We start from the raw sequence: 20551 nt of genomic DNA, 5'->3' as shown, positions 1-20551 counted from the left end.
GAAAGAAAACTAGGGGGACTTTTCCTATGGGCAGGAAATGTAGATTTCGCACATCACAGACACTGTAGATCAGGAGATTCTCACATGATTCACATGTTCGAAGATTTCACATCAAAAACAGCCCTGACTGAAGTTATAAAAAGAAAATGTTAATTCTTAACAAAGTTGCTGGAAAAGCTCAGCAGGTCTGGCAGCATCTGTGGAGGAGAAAACAGAGTTAACGTTTCGCGTCCGGTGACCCTCCTCCACAGATGCTGCCAGACCTGCTGAGCTTTTCCAGCAACTTTGTTTTTGTTCCTGATTTACAGCATCCGCAGTTCTTTTGGTTTTTATGTTAATTCCTAATCCAGGCCCTCATTAAATCGTCAGGCATGTGGCCGAAGTTGGGTAAAATAGGCTCTACCTGTAGGTGGAAGCACTCAAGTAGCTGATCTCATGGCCAGTCATTGCACACAACAAACTCCCTAATCCAATCAGATCCCACTCCTTCATTGCATCAACAGTCAGACCAGAATCTTGGAGGAAATCTTCCAAAATAGACCTAGCCTGTCAAGGAACAAAGAACATGTAATTATGCAAACATAGGGCAGTGCAAAACATAAAGTAACTTTTCTTCTCTTTATTTCTCTATTTTGGATCAAGGATTTATACCTAGGTACCTTGTATCCAAGATGGTGCCGTGAGGGGTGACATTGTAAACTTTTCACTGTACTCCTGTACTTGAGTACACGTGACGATAAACCTCATTCTAATTCTAAAGAGGCCATTTGGCCTATCAAGTCTGCACTAACCCTTTCAAAAGCATTCCAACCGGTCTCCACCCCCATCCTATCCCTGTAACCCTGCATTTATCATAGCTAATCTACCTAGCCTGCATATTGTTGGACTGTGGGAGTAAACCGGATCACCCAGAGGTAACCCATGCAGACACAGGGAGAATGTACAAATTCCACACAGACAGTCGCCTAAGGGTGGAATTAAGTCCGGGTCCCTGGTGCTGTGGCAGCAGTGCTAACCACTATGGGGCTTTTGACATGATAAAATGCCTCAATATCCTTCACAAGTGTATGACTGAATAAAATTTGACACTGAGCTGCATAGGGAAATGTTAGGGCTGGAGTGCATGAGCTTAATCAAAGAGGAAGGTTTTAACTAACATTTTAAAGGAGCGAAGAGAAGCATGGAGGTGGTGAAGAGGATTAATGAACAAATTCTGGAGCTTAGGGACCTGGGCTTCCGCAAACACATTGACCAGTGATGGGGTGATTATATCCAGGATGCATGAGGGGCCAGAATTAGAGGACCACAGAGATTGTAGAGGGTTGTGGAGCTGGAGGAGATCACCAAAATGGGAAAGGTCGGGACCATGGAGACATTTGAAATCTAGATGAGAAATTTTAATAATAAAAATGAAAGGTATATACGTAGTATCTAAACTGATTTGAAAGATCACTGAGGACTGGGCTGTTTTAAAACTTCTTGAAGTTATAATTTTACTCTTCTATTTTTTCTTAGCTTTCATTCAATATCACTAACTTCACAATTCACATTAATGCAAAATACAATATTTCAAAGCAAATTATATTTAAACAGTGAAGGTGAGGGTCTGGTGGTTTGAGGGGAATGGGGGATGGGTAAGGTTAGAAAAGAGGTGTTTGCTGTAAGTTCTCTCACTCTGCTTACTCTTCAATGGATCCAGGTTTGAATCAGGCTGAGATGGATTGAAAGCCATATGCTTCTATACCCCATGCGGCTTTCACAGTCTCAGTTCAGCAGCTCATGGCAATGACTCTTACATGCTGCTTTCAACACATGGACGAGGGGATTGTCAATGTATCTGCTTCACACATCCTGTCTGGAAATGATTCAATGAAATTGAGCTTAATTTCCCCCACTTGCTACAAACTAATTTTTATTATTGTAATTCATTGTTAGTGTTCTCACTGTGCAACTGTCCAGTATACTTTTGCTTATTGAAGATGAAGGGGTGTTCTCATTGAGGTGTTTAAGATAAATTTAGCATTTGATCAGGGAGATAGAGAGTAACCATTCCACCAAGGGGCGGAAACAAAACATGGGGCCATGGCTTTAAAATTAAAGCTATCCTGTTCAGTGGTGAGATCAGAAAACCCTCTTCACAAAAATATCTCCCTCAAAAAGTAGTTGAGGCTGAGTTCTGATTAAAAAGTCATAGGCCTTAAATGGTAACTTTGTTTCCTTGTCCAAAGATAGATAATTCTTGTTACTTGGTGAATTGAGAGTTAAATGGAGTTAAAGTACAGATCAGTCATGAATGGTAGGACACCCAAGGTGCTGAATAGCCTCCTTCTGTTTCCATGTCTTTCATCTCTTTAGCATCAGCCAAGGCTTAGTGGGTAGCGCTCTTGCCTTTGAGTTACTAAGTTCCAGATTCAGCACCCCCTTCTGGGTTTCAACACAAACATGTACAATGTCATTCACTGCAGTGCTGAGGGTGTGCTGCACTGTTGGAGGAACTAGCCTTCAAGCGTGACATTAAACTGAAGTCCGATTTGCCCACCTGGGTGGATATAGAAAATCCCATCTCAAAGAAGAGAACAGGAGTTATCCCTAGTGTTCTGGTCTCTCAATCAACATCACAGATGTTGATTATCTGGACATTACTTATTTGTGGAAGTTTGCTGTGTGCAGGCACCAAGTCATTCCAAAGCAGCAGAAAGCAGAGACAGAGACAATCTCAAAGATGGTGCTGCTGGAAATCAGCCAAAGGGTCCATGGAACCCAAGACTTGGTGACTTGAATCATATCCCACATTGAATACAAGTGGCAGGGCTCAGGCTGTGAGGAAGCTCGATGGCTAGATGCAGCAGTGAGGCCTGAGTAATGGCACTGCTCCAATGACTGTGAATACAGACATGAACCTGGATGAAGACATGGTGACGGGGAGCAGCAGTCAGGGGACAGGTGAAAGAGTAACCCCCAACCCCAACCCACCACCCCTCACCATGGTTTTGAAGAGGAGCCCCTCCCAATCAAGGCAGCAACTGGAGAAGGCCGGGTGGCGAGGTAAGTGCATTGTAGGAGCAGTGACATCTGCAGCACATGCGCAGACATTTCTGTAGCCTGTCACAACCTGTGACCATCAGGCCACCTCTGGGCATTCTAGCCTCATGGAGAATCATTCTGTTCCCACATTGCAACATGGCTCACGTTTCAATGCAAAACTTTTTCGCTGAGCTCACTGCTCCTAGCTAGACTAGTAGCTTCTCTGGACCTCAGTACAGAAGCAAGGTCCTCACTCCCATTTGCCAACCTGGGAACCATCCCAGGAAAGTACAGGTAAAGGTAAAGTCACCATGGTCCCAAAGGACCAGAAGGCTGCTCTGTCATTAGGGCCAGACATCTGGAACTGAGGTTAACCTGAGGGTTACTGTGCCTCAGGCAAGGGAAGAGGCTGAGAAGGCAGGGCCTTCATGGTAACCTCAGCTGGTAGAGGAATTGAACCCTTGCTGTTTGCATCACTCTGTGTCACAAACCAATCATCCAGCCACCTGACACAGTGGCTCCCAAGCATTTGAGTGTGATAGGACAGAGATGGTATTACATAGCTCTGGAACAGTTGGGATTTGAACCTGGCCTCTTGGCTCAGAAATAGGGACACTACCACAAGTACCCTCAGGCAAGGACAAGTTGGGACTTAGCTCTTTCTCCTCCCCCGAAGAAACTGCCCTCTTGGTTTTCAGACTAATAGCTCCTTGGGGCCAGTAGCAGAAGAGCATCAATAACTGAGGGACCATACCAACGTGAGGGAATCAAATTTTTTTATGTCCACAAAAGCCCTCAGTTTTTTTGACTGATTCGAAGGTAAGCGAAGCCATTTCCCACCTGTGTTGGTGTCCACTGCGTCTGTTGGCTCAGGGCAGCAACTGTGTCAATGGAACCAAGCTCCAGCTCTTTGATTTCAGTCTCATTTAAAGCCAACGCAATTCGTCCAAGTGCAACAATCTGGTATTTCTTCCAGCTTCGAATTGGGCCCCAAGCCTTGAAAAATGGTAACGGGTATTAGTGAACATGACACTACTTGACATCTCACCAAACACCAACTCACCTTTATAAAGAAACACCACATCCACATGATGGGAGCAGTTCCTGGTCTGGTGGAACCTGCAGCAGACAACCCGTCGGCCTCAGCCTCTCCAGTCCAAACTATTCTCCTGGTCAGCCTCTGTAGACACAAGCTCATCTTAAAAATATCTGCAGCCTTACTTGTACCAGGCCCTATTCAACCATTCCTCTCCCACACCCACCTTTCTCTCACTACTCTAACAAGCCCTATATTAACTCCTGATTAAGAAACATCTCAAATTTAGAATTCCCATCCTGATTATCAAACTTTTCCATGGTATCACCCCCAAACTCTCTACCCTCCAGCCCTACAATTCTCCACAATCTCTGCATGCCTCCAATTCTGACCTTCTGTCATATGTTTTGCAATGCCAACCACTACCAGCTTGTGATTGGGCAGTTTGTTGCCACCATCCCCTTTCCTTGACTAGACCCAAGGACCTGCCACGTTTTCAGTGGTAGAAGGAAACCACTAATGATTCTTAATGAGAACAGGCTCTTGTCTTAAACATGATGTCAGTCAGTGTGTAATAGCAATCAGGTACAAATGACTAAGTTAGACATTCTTACTGAGGCTATCGGGAAATGAATGAATATAGGCCTTCACCCTACAAAGTCTGAAGATGTTCTTCTTTCTCCCAGACCAAATCCTTATGGTATTATCAGATCAGCTGGAGCTAAATGCAGTCTCCAACATTAACTCTTTCAGAACCATTACCTTATACAACACATTCAGTTACCAGTGGCCCAAGCTCCTGCCTAATCCTTTCCATGTTTCTACTCTCCTCCTCCTATAAGACTCTCCTTAAAACCACGCAGTTTGACCAAGATTATAGTTATCTGTCCTAATCCGGAGCAGAGTGGGCTGGAGCCCTAGAGCGGAGTGGGGACAGTTGTTGGACTGGGGTCTGGTTGGGGGGGCGTCAGCAGTTTGCGAGGCTGGTCAGACCATGTGTGGAAGCCCCTGCGCTGAGCTACTGTACTGTAATGTTTATCTGTAATTAGTTTATCTGACTGTAATGTTTATCCTTTTAACTACGTCTTATTTCTAACTTATACTATGAAACCACTGTAAGGTAATGCAGCTTTTCTTTTATATTCCTCTTTTTGTATCTAAGATTTGTACCTAGGTATTTTGTACCTAACATGGCACCATGAGGGGTGACATTGTAGACTTTTCGCTGTACTCCTGTACTTGAGGACACATGACAATAAAGGATATTCTTTTACTTCTTAATCCTTCCTTATGCAGTTTACTGAAAAGTGTTTTGGGACATTTTACTATCTTAAAGGTGCTTTCTTTAGAGTTTTTTTTAAATTCATTCACAGGATGAGTGTGTTGCTGGCGAGGCCAGCATTTATTGCCCAGAGGGCAGTTAAGAGTCAACCACATTGCTGTGGGTCTGGAGTCACATGTAGGCCAGACCAGGTAAAGATGGCAGTTTCCTTCCCTAAAGGGCATTAGTGAATCAGGTGGGTTTTTCCGACAATCAGCAATGTTTTCATGGTCATTGTTGGACTCTTATTTCCAGATTTTTATTGAATTCAAATTCGACCATCTGCTTTGGTGGGATTCCAACCCAGGTCCCCAGAATATTACCTGGGTCTCTGGATTGACAGTCCAGTGATAATACCACTAGGCCATCACCTCCCCATAATGATATGCAAATACATGTTGTAGTGTTGAATGAGTTGTGTCCATGTACCATCTTGGCTTTGTCCTTTAAAGCAGCGAGTTGTATTATGTCAAAACTCTTCAGGGCACCGAGGCGCTCAACACTTTTGATAAAAGTCTGAGTGGACATGCAGCTTAGTTCCTGGGCTGACCAGTAGGAGTTGGCATCGGCCAGCTTGAGTATCTGATCAAAAGAAGGTGCTCTAAGTCCACGGCAATCTGCAGGGAAAAGGAATGGAGTCAACATTTCATCAGTTCATTGCAGAACTCCATAGCACTCTAGATTTAAAACAATGTGATGTAGGAATCTGCAGTACACAGCCTAAGTTGGAGAGGGTGGCTGATGGGGAAGAAAAATCATTGAATGGAGGTACGTTAAATTCAACATGCATATTTCAAGATGAATCTCTAAATTAAGAATAAAATGTCCTTTAGGGAAGGAAATTGCCATCCTTAGCTGATCTGGCATACATGTGACTCCAGAGCAAAACGGCTAACACCTAAGTGTCCTCTGGGGCAATTAGGGATGAGCAATAAATGCTGGCCTGGCCAGTGATGCCCTCATCCCGTGAATGAATTTTTAAAAAAAACTGCTGACTCAGTAGCATCTGTACACGTGACAGCAAATTATCAAAATGCACACCGCGGTTAGAAGATTTAGGACAGCAGATAAGAGAAAATATTCATTGTTTCAACAACTGAAATGCAGGGTTGTGAATGGTGTGAATTCAGTTAGTGCTTGAAACACAGACAGTTTCAACATTTCAGAATGTGTTGGATAGCTCGCTAAAGGAAAGGGGGACCCAGGGTTTTGGGAATAAGGTAAAACTATTAAATGGGTCACACACTTGCCTCAGAGTCAGAGGTTGAGGGATCATGTCCCACTCCAGAATGTGAGCATCCCAAAAATCCAACCTGACTCTTGCGTGCAGCACTGAGGAGGAGCCATCCTGTCTGGATGCTGTGTACAGTGTTTAGCATATTACAACAGTGGGTGTGCTTTAAAAGTACATCCTTAGCTGTAAAACATTTTAGAAAGTGGTCGTTGTGAAAGACACTGTTTAATCCAAGTCTTTTTTTCACTTGAAGGATTAACAGGATCATAAACTCAATTGGCTGATTGGTTGCATTTGAAATTTTGCAAATTGTGCACTTAAAAGGAATTCCTGATAATTACATATTACTTGAAAAGAATCAGAAAACAAACCCAATCATTGTCACATACCAGAATCCAGCTCTGGGACTGGTGATTGGGTGAGACAGAGAACACTCCCTAAGGCCCAAGGGACTACACACAGTTTTGCTTTAAAGGTCAGCAATTTACATGTAAATGCTTTCCGTGCAGAATCAGGTCTGTGGGGTTGTAAGTCTCCTGATTGTACTTTCTACCGCTCACTGAAACTGACACCGATTGAAATTGGCTTGAAATTGACCTATGTCAGTTTTGCTGTAATCAGCATCAACTCAGGTAACGAATGATTTCACTCAAGGTCAAGTCTGGTGGCCAGGGCTCTGACTCATGATCAAAACTTACAGTAAATGCAGTGGGAAAAATTAAGCAATAATCCCTCACTAGGAAATTGCTAGAGATGAATACGAAATCCTGAGCTGGGATCTTGTCAGGCTGATTGGGGGAGTTTTTATCAGTTTCACGGGGTAATGCCTGGACCCTGTAAAGGGGCACCTCTCCTCATTAAATCAGCCAAACCCAAACATAAAGCTCTTTTAAAAGGGACAACTTTAGTTATGGGTGGACACGGAGAGATGAGTCGTTTTCCAGTTTCAACCAGCTTTGTGAAAATAACACAGATTCACCTGGAGTTAGACTGGAGAGTTTATTGTTCCCAATTGCTCTTTTGAGAGCACTGAACACCACAGCCAGGAAGTCCTGAAATATGACCATCCCCTCCACATCCAAAGCTAACTGCAACAATATATCTGGAAACTGAGGAAGAAGGAAACATATCATATGATGAAAGCATTTAAACTCACTAAATTAAATTGAACTGAAAAAATAAGCTTTTCCACGAACCTTTGCATAGTAATTATTCGGACTTACTGGATCATGTAACCATCTAGTATGATTTGTTTTGGGGTATAACCGAGAACTATGAAAGCTGACAACATGGAAGGAAACCATTTGACCCATTGTGTCAATGCTGGCTCTTTTTTGAGCAATGTAAAACTAATCCCATAGCCCCACATTGCCTCCACCACAGTCCTTGTATCTTCCTCTGCTTCACATCATTATTGACTTTTCTATTAAGAAATCCAGTAGCAATTCTGAAAAGCAATTTTCTGACCATGCTGCAAGCTGGCAGACTTCAGCAAAGATGATGGTCAATAGCTGCGCCAACACCCAACACCAAACAAAGAGATGCAGGATCAGGTACCTTTTCAGCAACAATGGTCAGATCCTCCTTTGATAAGAATGTAACTAAAGGTCCTAAATCTTGTATCAATTCAGGTTGCCAGGCAGTTGGATCGCTAAAATAGAAACATGGATCATTAGAAAATTGGGTATTGAAGACAAGGAAGCTGAGAATTCGCTAGCTTTGTTAATTTTTGTTAACAAAGGGACATGTAATTTTGTCACAGACCAGCTAGGATCTCACTGAATTGTAGAACAGGCTGGAGGGGCTAAATGGCCTCCTGTTGCTATGTTCTGTGCCAATGAAACATACAATTGTGTATGGATTGATACGATGTTTCTACAGGCAAATATCACTAATCTTCCCTCTCATTCACCCTTTCCCCAACGCATTCCCTCTTTCCTCCTCAAGATGAACGTGACACTGATACCATCTACTCTTCTGTTATCCTGCCAATAATCCCAGAAGCCCACTGTTGGTCAGTAGTATCGCAATGGCCAGGAGTCAAACCATAGCCTCAGTAATTGTTCATACACATGGAGGAATGTGGAAGGAAGGCAATAGATAGTGGTCAAGGATGTTTTCTATTTCTTGACCTTGGTGAATGGAGAACAAGTGTACTACTCCCCTTATACATGAGCTTACATCATCTGAATCAGCACAGAGTAGCAGACAAACCTGGCTACATTATGTTGACGAAGATTGTGTTATATCATTGGCACATCCATTTACTCATTGAATCATTAAAGATACAAAACCCAACACCGTCAGGATTCCTTCACTGAACCATTGAAAAGTTTCTCTAATATTTCAAAGGCCCATTCCTTACCCATAATATTCTCTAATTTTAGTTTGAATTTCTCTTTTCTGGTCATTGCTGAGTCTCTTACAAGACCTGAATTGCATGAATGCTTCAGTCAGTGCTTTGACAGATATGTTCGTTTTGATAATCTGTGGCGACAAATTGCAAATCATTCTGCCCAAGGCATCCACGTCATACTCATCCTGCAGTGTGTAATTCTGAAAACGACAAGGTGATCTACAATTAAAAGTCAGCGTAATTCCTCAAATCAATAAGGAGCAAGACTGTCATCAACCTTAATATTAATATAAAGCTATGACATTATATCCCCAAAACAGAATGTTTGTTGCAGATTAATTTATAAAGTTTAAAGGATATATATACAGTCAGGATTGACAAATCAGGGTCTGTAAAGGAACAGTTTTCCTTTAAACTCATTAAGAGACACGAGGTTTGCTGACGAGACCAGTAAAACCCCTACGGAAAGACGTAACTGTACAGAAAAGAATACAAAGAAGATTTATAAGGATGTTGCCAGCACAGGAAAAATGTAGCTCTGAAGAAAGAATGAATGGTTTGCGTTGGGTTGGGTTGTTGCATTCAGAACAGAGGAGACCAAGAAGAGATTTGACTGAGATGTGCAAAGTTGTGACAGGCCTGCAAAGAGCAGATGGGAAGAACCTATTTACCCTAGCACAGAGGTCAGTGACTGGGGACCTTAAATTTGAAGTGATTGGGTAGAAAGATTAGAAGGGAGATGAGGAACAGAGAATAGGAACAGTCCAGAGAAGGATCACTAAGTTGATTTTTCTAATGAGGGATTTTCTTATGAGGAGAGGTTGAGTAGATTAGAACAGTTTAGAAGAACGAGAGGAGACTTTATTGAAACATAAAAGATTCTTAGGAGGCTTAACAGTGTAGAAGACGAATGTTTCACCTTGTCTAAGACCAGACAGCATAATCTCCGAGTTAACAGTTATCTATTAAAGAGGTGAAGAGGAAATTCTTCTTTCACAGGGCTGTGGAATTCTTTACTGCAGACTGCTGCTGAGGCTGAGTGTATTAAACATTTTCAAGGCTGAGATAGACAGATTTTTAGTCAACAAGAGAGTTGAGCATTATCAGATCAGCCATGATCTCATTGAATGATGGTGCAGACTCAATGGGCTGAATGGGCTACTTCTGCGCCTGTGTCTTATTATTTAATAATAATTTTGTCGCCCAGAGGGTGGTACGGATCTGGAGCCTACTGCCTGAAAGGATAGTGAAATAAACACTCAACTCATTTAAAAGGTGTCTGGACATGCACTTCAAATGCTATGACCTGCAGGGCAATGGACCAAGTGCTGCAAAGTGTGATTGGCTGGTTAGCAGACATAATGGGCCAAGTGGCCTTTCTCTGTGCCATAACTTTTCTATGATCCTATGGTGCTCCATTGCCTTTATAGTTCTCGGTAGCAGTGGGTTTGAAAGGTGCTGTTGAAGGAGCCTTGAGAGTTGCTTCAGTAGATGGTACAGACTGCTGCGACTGTGCGTTGATGGTGAAAGGAGTGAATGTTTAAAGAGGCAGATGAGGTGCCAATCAAGCGGGCTGCATTGTCCTGAATGGTGTGGAGCTTCTGGTGTTATTGGAGCTGCACTCATCTGGACAAGTGAGAGTATTTCAGCACATTCCAGAATTGTGCTTTGTAAATAGTGGGCAGTCTTTGGGGCAATAAGAACTGAGTTACTCCCCACAGAATTCCCAGCCCTCTGATCAGTTCTTGTAGACAGTAATGAAATAACTAGCCCATAGTTGGGTAGTAACGCTGGTGATCATTGACGATAGCAGAATACCCTGAATCAGGAACATGACTCAGCATTTTCAACAGCTCACGTCCCCAACATGTGTTATAGTCTTGATGTACTGGGCTGATCATTAACCTGAACTCTTGCTGTGTAGCTCCTTACCAGACACTGCAATGCTCTTCTGATCACCTCATTCCTCTTTGTGGAGTCAGGAATGATTAAATGGAGCTCAGTCCTGCCCAGGCTGAACAGCAACGGTCTGCAAACAGATTGAGTAATATCTTCCAGAACAGCAGGGCTGGACACAACAAAAAGAAAATAAAACTCAAGCTTTACTCTTCCCCTTCTCATATTCTCTAATGCTAACAGCTTAGTGCTTGGCACTCGGGGTGGGGGTAGTACTCACGGAAGGGTGGCGAGAAGAAGTGGGGGCATTAACTTGGGCGCTTCTTGTTGGTACTTCCACGCCAGGCAGTTCAACTGAAACAGCAATAAGAATATTTAGAGGGCAGTGAGCTTGTGACAGCACGTTCCACAAACATGCAAAGTAGTGATGAAACTGGCGGTGTGTACAAATTTGCCAAGATTGATGCATGGCTCCACAAACATAACTCAATTTTACACAAGTAGCTAGTCAGGGTCATAGAATGGCGACAACATAGATGGCCATTTGGCCCATCTTGACTGTGCAAGCTGTCTGCAAAAGCAACTCTAATTGTTCCATTCCCCAACTCTTTCCCATAACAAATGCTTTCTTGAATATGTTTATTCAATTTCATTTTGAAAGCCTCAATAGAATCTGCCACACTCTCAGGCAGTGCATCCCAGAATTTAATTTGCTGTATAAAACTGCAACCACTTATAGAGTCATGCGGCATGGAAACAGACCTTTGGGTCTAATTCGTCTATGCTGATCATGTTTCCAAAACTATACAAGTCCCGCTTGCCTATGTTTGGCCATATCCCTCTAAACATTTCGTATTCATATACCTATCCAAATGTGTTTTAAATGTTGTAACTGTACCTGCATCTACCACTTCCTCTAGCAGTTTATTCCACATACGAACCACTCTGTATGAAAAAGTTGCCTCTCCGGTTCCTTTTAAATCTTTCTCTTCCTACCGAAAAAAAAATACCCCTAGTTTTGAACTTCCAACCCCAGGGAAAAGATCTTTGCTCACCTTATCTGTGCTGCTCATGATTTTATAAACCTCTATAAGGTCACCTCTCAACCTCCTACACTCCAGTGAAAAAGTCTCAGCCTATCCAACCTCTCCTTATAACTCAAACACTTTAGTCCCAGAAACATCTTGGTAAATATTTTCTGAGCCCTCTCCAATTTAATAATATCCTTCCTATAGCAGGGCGACCAAGACTATACGCAGTAGTCCAAAGGTGGCCTCACCAATGTCCTGTCCAACCTCAACATGACGTCCCAACTCCTATACTCCGTTGTCTGAGCAATGAACGCAGGTGTTCCAAACACCTTCTTAACCACCTTGTCTATCTGTGATACAACTTTCAAAGAACTACGTACCTGAACCCCTGGGTCTCTCTGTTCGAAAACACTACCCCGGGCTCTACTATTAACTGTACAAGTCTTGCCCTTGTTCCCTTTAGCAAAATGCAACACCTTGTATTTATCCAAATTACTCTCCATCTGTCTTTCCTCAGCCTATTGGCCCAGTTGATCAAGATCCCTTTGTAATCTTGGATAACCTATGCCACCAAATTTGGTGTCATCCGCAAACTTTCTTACTATTCCTCCCAAATTCCCACTTAAATCGTTTATATAAAGACAAACAAAAGTGGATTCAGCACCAATCCTTGTGGAACATTACTGGTCACAGGTCTTCAGTCTGAGAAACAACCATCCCCCACCAACCTGTCTCCTGCTGTCAAGCTAATTGTGTACCCAACTGCCAGCTCTCTTTGAATCCCATGTTATCTAACTTTACTAATCAGTCTACAGACTTTACTAAAGTCCATGTAGACAATGTCCCCCACTCTGCCCTCAGCAATCTTTTTGGTTACTTCCTCAAAAAACTCAATCATGTTTGTTAGACATGACTTCCTTCGCACAAAACCATGCTGACTATCCCTAATCAATCCTTGTCTCTCCAAATACATGTAAATCCTAACTCTCGGAATCCACTCCAATAACTTACCTATCAATGATGGCAGATTCACTGGTCTACAGTTTCCAGGCTCTCCTTACAACCTTTCTAAAATGAAGGTGCAACATTAAAGTGGTGGTGGAGGGTTGCTTTTCAGACTGGAGGACTGTGAGCAGCAGTGTTCCACAGGGATCGGTTCTGGGTCCTCTTTGGTTTGTCATTTATATAATTGATTTGTATGAGACTATAGAAGGCATGGTTAGTAAGCTTGCAGATGACTCCAAAATTGGTGGCATTGTAGACAGTGAAGGAAGGAGGTTTTCTAAGATTACAGAGGGATCTTGATCAAATGGGCAGTGGGCTGAAAAATAGCAGATGGAGTTCAATCTGGATAAATGTGAGGTGTTGCATTTTGGTAAAACAAACAAGAATAGGATATATACAATTTAAAGATAGGGCCTTGGGTGGTGTTGTAGAATAGAGGGACCTAGCGGTTCAGGTATATAATTCTTTCAAGTTTGCATCACAGGTAGACAGGGTGGTTAAGAAGGCATTTAGCATGCCTCCTTCATTGCTCAGTCCTTTGAGTGTAGGAGTTGGGACATCATGTTGAGGTTGTACAGGACACTGGTGAGGCCTCTTCTGGAATACTGTGTCCAGTTCTGGTCACCCAGTTAATGGAAGGATATTATCGAGCTGAAGAGGGTTCAGAAGAGATTTACCGGGATGTTGCCAGGTGTGGAAGGTTTGAGTTATAAAGAAAGGCTGGATAGGCTGGGACATTTTTCACTGGAGTGTAGGAGGTTGAGAGGCAACGTAATAGAAGCTTATAAAATAATAAGAGGTATAGATAGAATTAATGGTGGTTGTCTTTTCTTTAGGATGGGAGATTTCGAGACTAGGGGTCACATTTTTAAGGTAAGAGGAGAGGGATTTAAAAAAGACATGACAGGCAAATTTTTTTACATGGAGGGTGGTTCATGTGTGGAATGACCTTCCAGAGGAAGTGGTGGAAGCAGATACAGTTACAACATTTAAAAGACATTTGATTAAGTTCAGGAATAAGAAAGGTTTGGAAGGATATGGGCCAGAAGCAGGCAGGTGGGACTAGTTTAGGTTGGGATTGTGTTTGACATGGACCGATTGGACCGAAGGGTCTGTTTCTTTGCTGTATGACTCTATGACTCTGTTAGCCACCCTCCAGTCCTCCGGCACCTCACCTATGCCTGTAGATGATACAAATATCTCTGCTAAGGGCCCTGCAATTTCTTCCCAAACTTCCCACAACGTCCTGGGACACACTTGATCAAGTCCCGGAGATTTATCCACCTTTCTTTTTTTAAGACCTCCATCACCTCCTCTTCTGTAATGTGGACTGTTTTCAAGACATCATTATTTATTTCCCTTAGTTCTCTAGCTTCCATTTCTTTCTCCGCAGTAAAAACTGACATTAAATATTCATTTAGTATCTCTCCAATCTCTTGAGGCTTAACAAAAAGATGACCTTGTTGATCTTTAAGGAGCCCTATTCTCTCCCTAGTTGCTCTTTCGCTCTTAAAGTACTTGTAGAATATCTTTGGATTATCTTTAACCTTATCTGCCAAGGCTATCTCATATCCTCTTCTTGCCCTCCTGATTTCTCTTTTAAGACTGCCACTACACTCCTTATAGTCTGCAAGAGATTCACTTGATCCCAGTTGTCTATACCTAACATATGCCTCCTTTCTATTTTTGGCCAGAGCCTCAATATCTTTATTCATCCATTGTTCCTTAATCTTACCAGCCTTACCCTTTGCTCTAACAGGAACATAATCCCTCTGAATTCTCATTATTTCACTTTTGAAAGCCTCCCACTTATCAGTCTTGCCAGTATATTGTGAACAGTTTACTCCAATCAACTTTTGAAAGTTCCTGTACCATACTGTCAAATTTGTCTTACTCCAATTAAGAACTTTAACTTTTATAGAAGCCCTATCCTTTTCCATAACAATTTAAAAACTAACAGAATTATGAATTGAATTGAATTAGCTTTATTGTCACATGATTACAGTGAAAAGTTTAAACGTCGCCACTTACAGCAAGAGTTTAGGTACAAATGCACATAGGTACAGCTTCTTCAGTTACAAGATATGAGAAAACAGAGATATAAAAAGTCCAGCATTGCAGAAATAAAAGTTCAGAACAGCAGCCTTCCAACCCAGACCACATTGGCACCTACCCTCCAGTCCAAACTGGGCCTTGTCTCCAGACCATGCCAGGTTATAAGCACTGGTCCCAAAGTGCTCTCCCACTACCAACACTTCAGTCACTTGCCCTGCCTTATTTCCTAAAAGAAGGTCAAGTTTTGCTCCTTCATTAGTGGTACATCTATATATTGATGAAGAAAATTTAGACAAAGAAAACTTCTAAATCACTTACACAACACATCCAAGTGGGATACTCACTTGTCTTTAATTCCACTCTGGGCAAAGGCAGGAGACAGTGCGATGACATGGGAATCCCAACCCAACATTAGGGGCTATCCCATAAGTAATCCGCCATCGTCAATTGGAGGTTCAGTGATTACTGCATCTCAGGTCTTCCAGCTTCACTATAACACATTACACTAACACATCTCCTGATAGCCAGAAAGCCCCAAATTTAATAATACCATTCTAAAAACAAATACTTGCAATGATATAGCCTTATATAACCAAGGGGTGCCCCAAATGATAGTGAATGATGATTTTTGAAGAGTGGCCACAATTGGAGGAAACACAATGGCCAATTTTCACACAACCAGCTCCCACAAACAAAAATGTGAAAATAACCATGATAGATTTTTTATTGATGTTGAATGAGGGATAAATATTGGCCAGGATAATAGGGATAACCCCACATCCTTCCTCAAAATGGTGTCATGGAATTGGATATATACTTAAAAAGGGAAACTTAGCATCGACTAATGGGATAGGTTCTTCAAAGAGCTCATTTAGGACTGAGGGGCTGAATGGCTTCCTTCTGTTTACGATTCTATAACTTCAGAGCAAGCAATATGTATCTGCACCATCGGCTGCTCACTTAGTTTATCACATTCGAACCAGTTAGTCTGCCTCAGCGCTCACCTTAGCAAAGGTAATCTTAAAACTAGCTGAACAGGCCATTCATGCATTGTATGATACAATGTGCCTCCAAGGGAATCCCTTAAGTTCATCCATGGCACAGTAAGCAAATGCATTGGCTTATTCTAACAGCACAGGTCATGTCAACCTCCAACATTAATGTCCCTCAAGTGTACAAGAACATTCACGTCAAGACATCTAAGACTGAGGTGAGGAGGAAATTCTTCTCTCAGAGGGTTGTGTGTCTTTGGAACTCCTCATCATGCTGTGAGGGAAGAATCCTTGTGTATAGTTAAGGCTGAGATAGATAGATTTTTGATCTGTTGGGGAATCAAAGGTTTTGGGGAAAATGCAGGAAAATGGATGTGAGAAATGTCGGACCAGCCATGATCCTATTGAATGGCTTAAGGAGACAAGCAGTCTACTCCTGTTCCTATTTCTTATGGTCTCAGGACACTTCGTAACCGATGGAATAGTAATGAATTCTGTAAGAAAAATGCAAAATCACACCAACTATAAAATTATTACTGACTGATTTTTTTTTGTGTGATATTAGTTAAGAAACAAATTTTGGTCACAACATCAGGATATGAAGTTGGTTTGTTAAGCAGGTTCATGGTGTTATAATTGAAACACTTTCAAGTGAAACATTGAAGCTATAAGCAAGAGTTTTTGCAATAAATGGATCACAGGTTGGCTATGCATCTCAGATTCAGAAAGCAATGTCAGAGGCACAGTACAGAGGAGGTGCTGTACTGTCAGATGCTCAGTAGTGAGGCAGCACTGCACTTTAGGAGGGTTAGTACTGAAGAATTACAATACTGTTAGAGATACCATCCTTCAATTAAAATGTTAAACTGAGGCTCCTGTTAAGCTCTTGGGAGTGGGCATAATTTTTTTCTACAGTACTTCATTGTTTCAAAGAGCAGGCAAGTTTTTTCTTGCTGTTCTGGTCAACAACTATTCCTCAACTAACGCCTTATTTGGTCATCTACTTCATTGGTGTTTTTGAAATCTTGCTGTGTGTAAAGCAACTGCCACATTTCCTACATCTCAACATTAACAATGTTTCAGGAAGTGCCTCAATGGACTGTAAAATTCTTTGGGTCATCCTGAGATTATGAAGGGTTCTATTTTTCTTTTTTTATATCCAGAAATGCTCTCACACACAACAAAACCTTTGTTTACTCATCACCAAATCACCCATGGTATTTTTTCACCTATTAACCACTGTGAAAGATGCTACATAAATGTAAGTTATTTAGTTCAGGTGTATTGCATTGGTTACCTGATGGGGTGACAGAAGGTCTAGGTTACTTTTAAAAACTTCAGCAACGGGGAGAAAGGTTGTGTTGTCAAAGGATTGGATTTGTTCACAGGTTAAACCTTTCACGAACTCTCTGAAACTGAGAAAACAGGAAATAGCAGAAATGGGTGAAACACGAGCAGGAGCCCACATTTGCATCATAGCTTCGACACTGCACAGCCACCTGAATGAACAAGAAATGTAGTCACTATTGTAATAAAGACCAGCAACCCATGCCGTGCACTGCAAGAGCCTGCAAACAGCAAATGAAATGAATAACCAGGGAGGGCAGCACTGAGGGAATGCTGCTCTTGTTGGATGTGAATTGTTTCAGAGATAGTAGGAACTGCAGATGCTGGAGAATCTGAGATAACAAGGTGTAGAGATGGATGAACACAGCAGGCCAAGCAGCATCAGAGGAGCAGGAAGGCTGACGTTTCGGGCCTAGACCCTTCTTCAGAAAATAGTTGGATGTGTCTTCTTTTTAAGGTGGCATTTGAAACCAGGCTAGCACCTCAGCTGGATATTCAGGACACAGCAACCGTTATCTTGGAGAAAAGGGGAGTTCTCCCCAGTGGGAGAAAGCTGATCTTCTTAGCATTTAACACACACAAGTTGAAAGAAACCCCACATACAGCATGAGAGAGATAAACCGGGAAACACACAAATAGGAGTTTAAAAAATTGTTACAATATAACACATGCTAATCCAGAAGTAATTAATTTTTTTCCCTATCTGTGCAGTTATCTTCCTCAGTCAAGAGTTCCATGAGGCTTTGGAGAGAGATTATCAGGAATGTATTTTTCTTTTTGTAAAACGATTAATTACCTGATTATTTCACTGCCAGGCTTTCCAACAGACACCACATTGTAAAGATACAAAGCCTGCAAACAATAAAGAGGGTCAGTGAGCAAACTGCTGATAACTCATTACCAGCAGAAAGAAGACAGGCCAGCGAATCCAAAGTTCATGCTCTCTTCTCTCCCTCATTTTACTGGTGAACTTTACACTGGGTTGTGGTGAGGAACGTGGAAACGGCTTACACCTCCCAACCCCAGCAGCAGAATTTCTCAACTCACTGGATTGTCCAGGGTCCTCCTGTCTAGCAGTTGCGTTGTCGTCAACTCTGATTAGACGTACTCTTGGCAGTTTCACCATCACATGATCTACCAACCACCCAAATCCCATTTATCTTCATTCCCACTGTTGGTCACCAGATGACTCTTCACAGTGTCCCACTTTCCAATTGGAAGTAAATAGACTCTTCCTGACCTGATCAGCTGAGCAATCACTTCCCATCCACCGAATCTCAGATGTTTTTATGACCAACAGAAAAGTCATCAATGATAGCGAGTGGGGGAGAAAACACTTTTTTTAAAAAAACAGCTTTCTGTGTCTTCTGGGGCTGATACTCAGCGCAGTGTCCCAGCAGATTCATTCGTGGTGACTCCAGGCCAATCCAGGAATGTTGGTGACCCTTTCAGAAACAAGGTCACAAAACAGAAGCCACAATAAATCAGGAAATGGAAGGGAAGGAGGAACCAAGAAAAACCACAATCACTAAAGAAGTGATATTGTCTAAATTGTTTGAGCTTTTTTTTGTTCACTTTCAGGATGTGGGTGTCTCTATATGGGCAGCATTATTGACCATTTCTAATTGCCCAAAGGGCAGTTAAGAATCAACCACGTTTCTGGAGTGACATGTCGGCCAGACCAGGTAAGGATGATAGATTTCTTTCCTTAAAGGACCTGAGTGAACTAGATGGCTTTTTCCAAAATTGACAAAGGTTTCATGGACATCATTAGACTCCTAATTCCAGATTCTTTACTGAATTCAAATTCCACTATCTGCCTTAGTGGAACTTGATCCCAGTGCCCTAGAACATTAGCTGAGTTTCTGGATTAATAGTTTAGCAATAACACACTAGGCCATTGCATCCACAGCTCAGGCTGACAAGTGCTCAGGTCCTGAAGGACTTCATCCTAGGGTCTTAAAAGAAGTGGCTCATGAGATAATTAATGCATTGGTTTTAATTTTCCAAAACTCCCTGGATCTGGGAACGGTCCCATTAGATTGGAAGATAGTGAATGTAACTCCTTTATTCAAAAAGAATGGGAGACAGAAAGCAGGAAACTATAGGCTAGTTAGTTCAAGATCCATCATAAAGCAAATGTTAGAATTATTATTGAATTATAGCAGGGTCTTGGATCAGTTCAAGGTAATTAAGCAGTCAACTATTTTTTGTGATGAATCTGTTGAAATTCTTTGAGGAGATAACGTGCTTTGGATGAAGGCATTTGACAAAGTGCCACATTAAAGGTTACTGCAGGCAATAAAAGCTTATAGTCTAGGGAATAGCATGGAGAAGATTGGCTGGTGAACAGGAAGCAGAGAATGGGCAAAAATGGGCCTTTTTTCCTAGTTCGTAAGATGAAATGAGCGTTGTGCGACAGAGGTTGGTGCTGGGACCTCAACAGTTTACAATTTGTGCAAACTACTTAGATGACAGGTCGCAAGGCATGTTTGCCAAATTTGCTGCCAACACAAAGTAGAAAAGTAAGTTGTGAAGAAGGCATAATAAGGCAACAAAAAATATATATGGGCTAAGTGAGGCAAAGATGTAGCAAAAGGAGTATCATTTGGGAAGATGTGAAATTATTCATTTCTGCAAGAAGAATAAAATAAAAGTACATTTTCTATAATGTTGAGAGATTGCAGGTCTCGGTAATGCAGAAGAATCTGGGTAACCTCATGCACGAATTGCAAAAGGTTAGTATGCAGGTACAGCAAGTAATTAGGAATGCTAATAGAATGTTATCATTTATCATGAAAATGATTGAATGTAAACGTAGGGAGGTTATGCCTCAATTATACAGGACACCGATGAGACTGCATCTGAAGTACTGTGCATGTCAGTGGTCACCTTACTTAAAGAAAGGATATTAGTGCTTTGGAGGCAGTTCATAAAAGGTTTACTAGACTAATACCTGGAATGGAGGGGTTTATCTTCCAAAGAAAGAGTGGACAGGCTCGGAATGGTATCCACTGGGATTAAGAAGAGTTAGAGATGATTTAATAAGATCATGAGGGATCTTTACAGGGTAGATGTGGAGAGAATGTTTCCTCTTCTGAAAGAACCTAGAAGTAGGATCACTGTTTAAATAAAATCTGTGTTGCCAAATTAAAATTGAGAAGTGACATTTCTTTTAGTCAGTGTCTTTGGAACTGGCTTCCCAAAAATATGGTGGAAGCCGAACCTCTGAATGTTTTTACAATGAAAGTCAA

At 41.9% G+C, this 20551-nt stretch overlaps 1 protein-coding gene across 1 annotated transcript in view; it reads right to left on the bottom strand.

Annotated features, from left to right (window-relative positions):
• The window catches only part of LOC109913498 (otoancorin), a 45745-nt gene that overhangs the window by 8207 nt on the left and 16987 nt on the right, over positions 1-20551 (bottom strand). Inside the window, exons 15-24 of the mRNA XM_048609816.1 lie at positions 18094-18149; positions 17248-17365; positions 11148-11221; positions 10904-11039; positions 8981-9171; positions 8173-8266; positions 7595-7724; positions 5811-5998; positions 3865-4020; positions 404-546 (exon numbers count right to left, since the gene is read on the bottom strand). Coding sequence (XP_048465773.1) covers positions 404-546; positions 3865-4020; positions 5811-5998; positions 7595-7724; positions 8173-8266; positions 8981-9171; positions 10904-11039; positions 11148-11221; positions 17248-17365; positions 18094-18149 — 1286 coding nt within the window. The remainder of the gene's footprint in view (positions 1-403; positions 547-3864; positions 4021-5810; positions 5999-7594; positions 7725-8172; positions 8267-8980; positions 9172-10903; positions 11040-11147; positions 11222-17247; positions 17366-18093; positions 18150-20551) is intronic.

This window comes from Rhincodon typus, chromosome 21, assembly GCF_021869965.1.
Source record: "Rhincodon typus isolate 14 chromosome 21, sRhiTyp1.1, whole genome shotgun sequence".
NCBI classification, from domain to species: domain Eukaryota; kingdom Metazoa; phylum Chordata; class Chondrichthyes; order Orectolobiformes; family Rhincodontidae; genus Rhincodon; species Rhincodon typus.
Note: the sequence above shows the minus strand (reverse complement) of the source record. Positions and strands in the feature narration are given on the sequence as shown.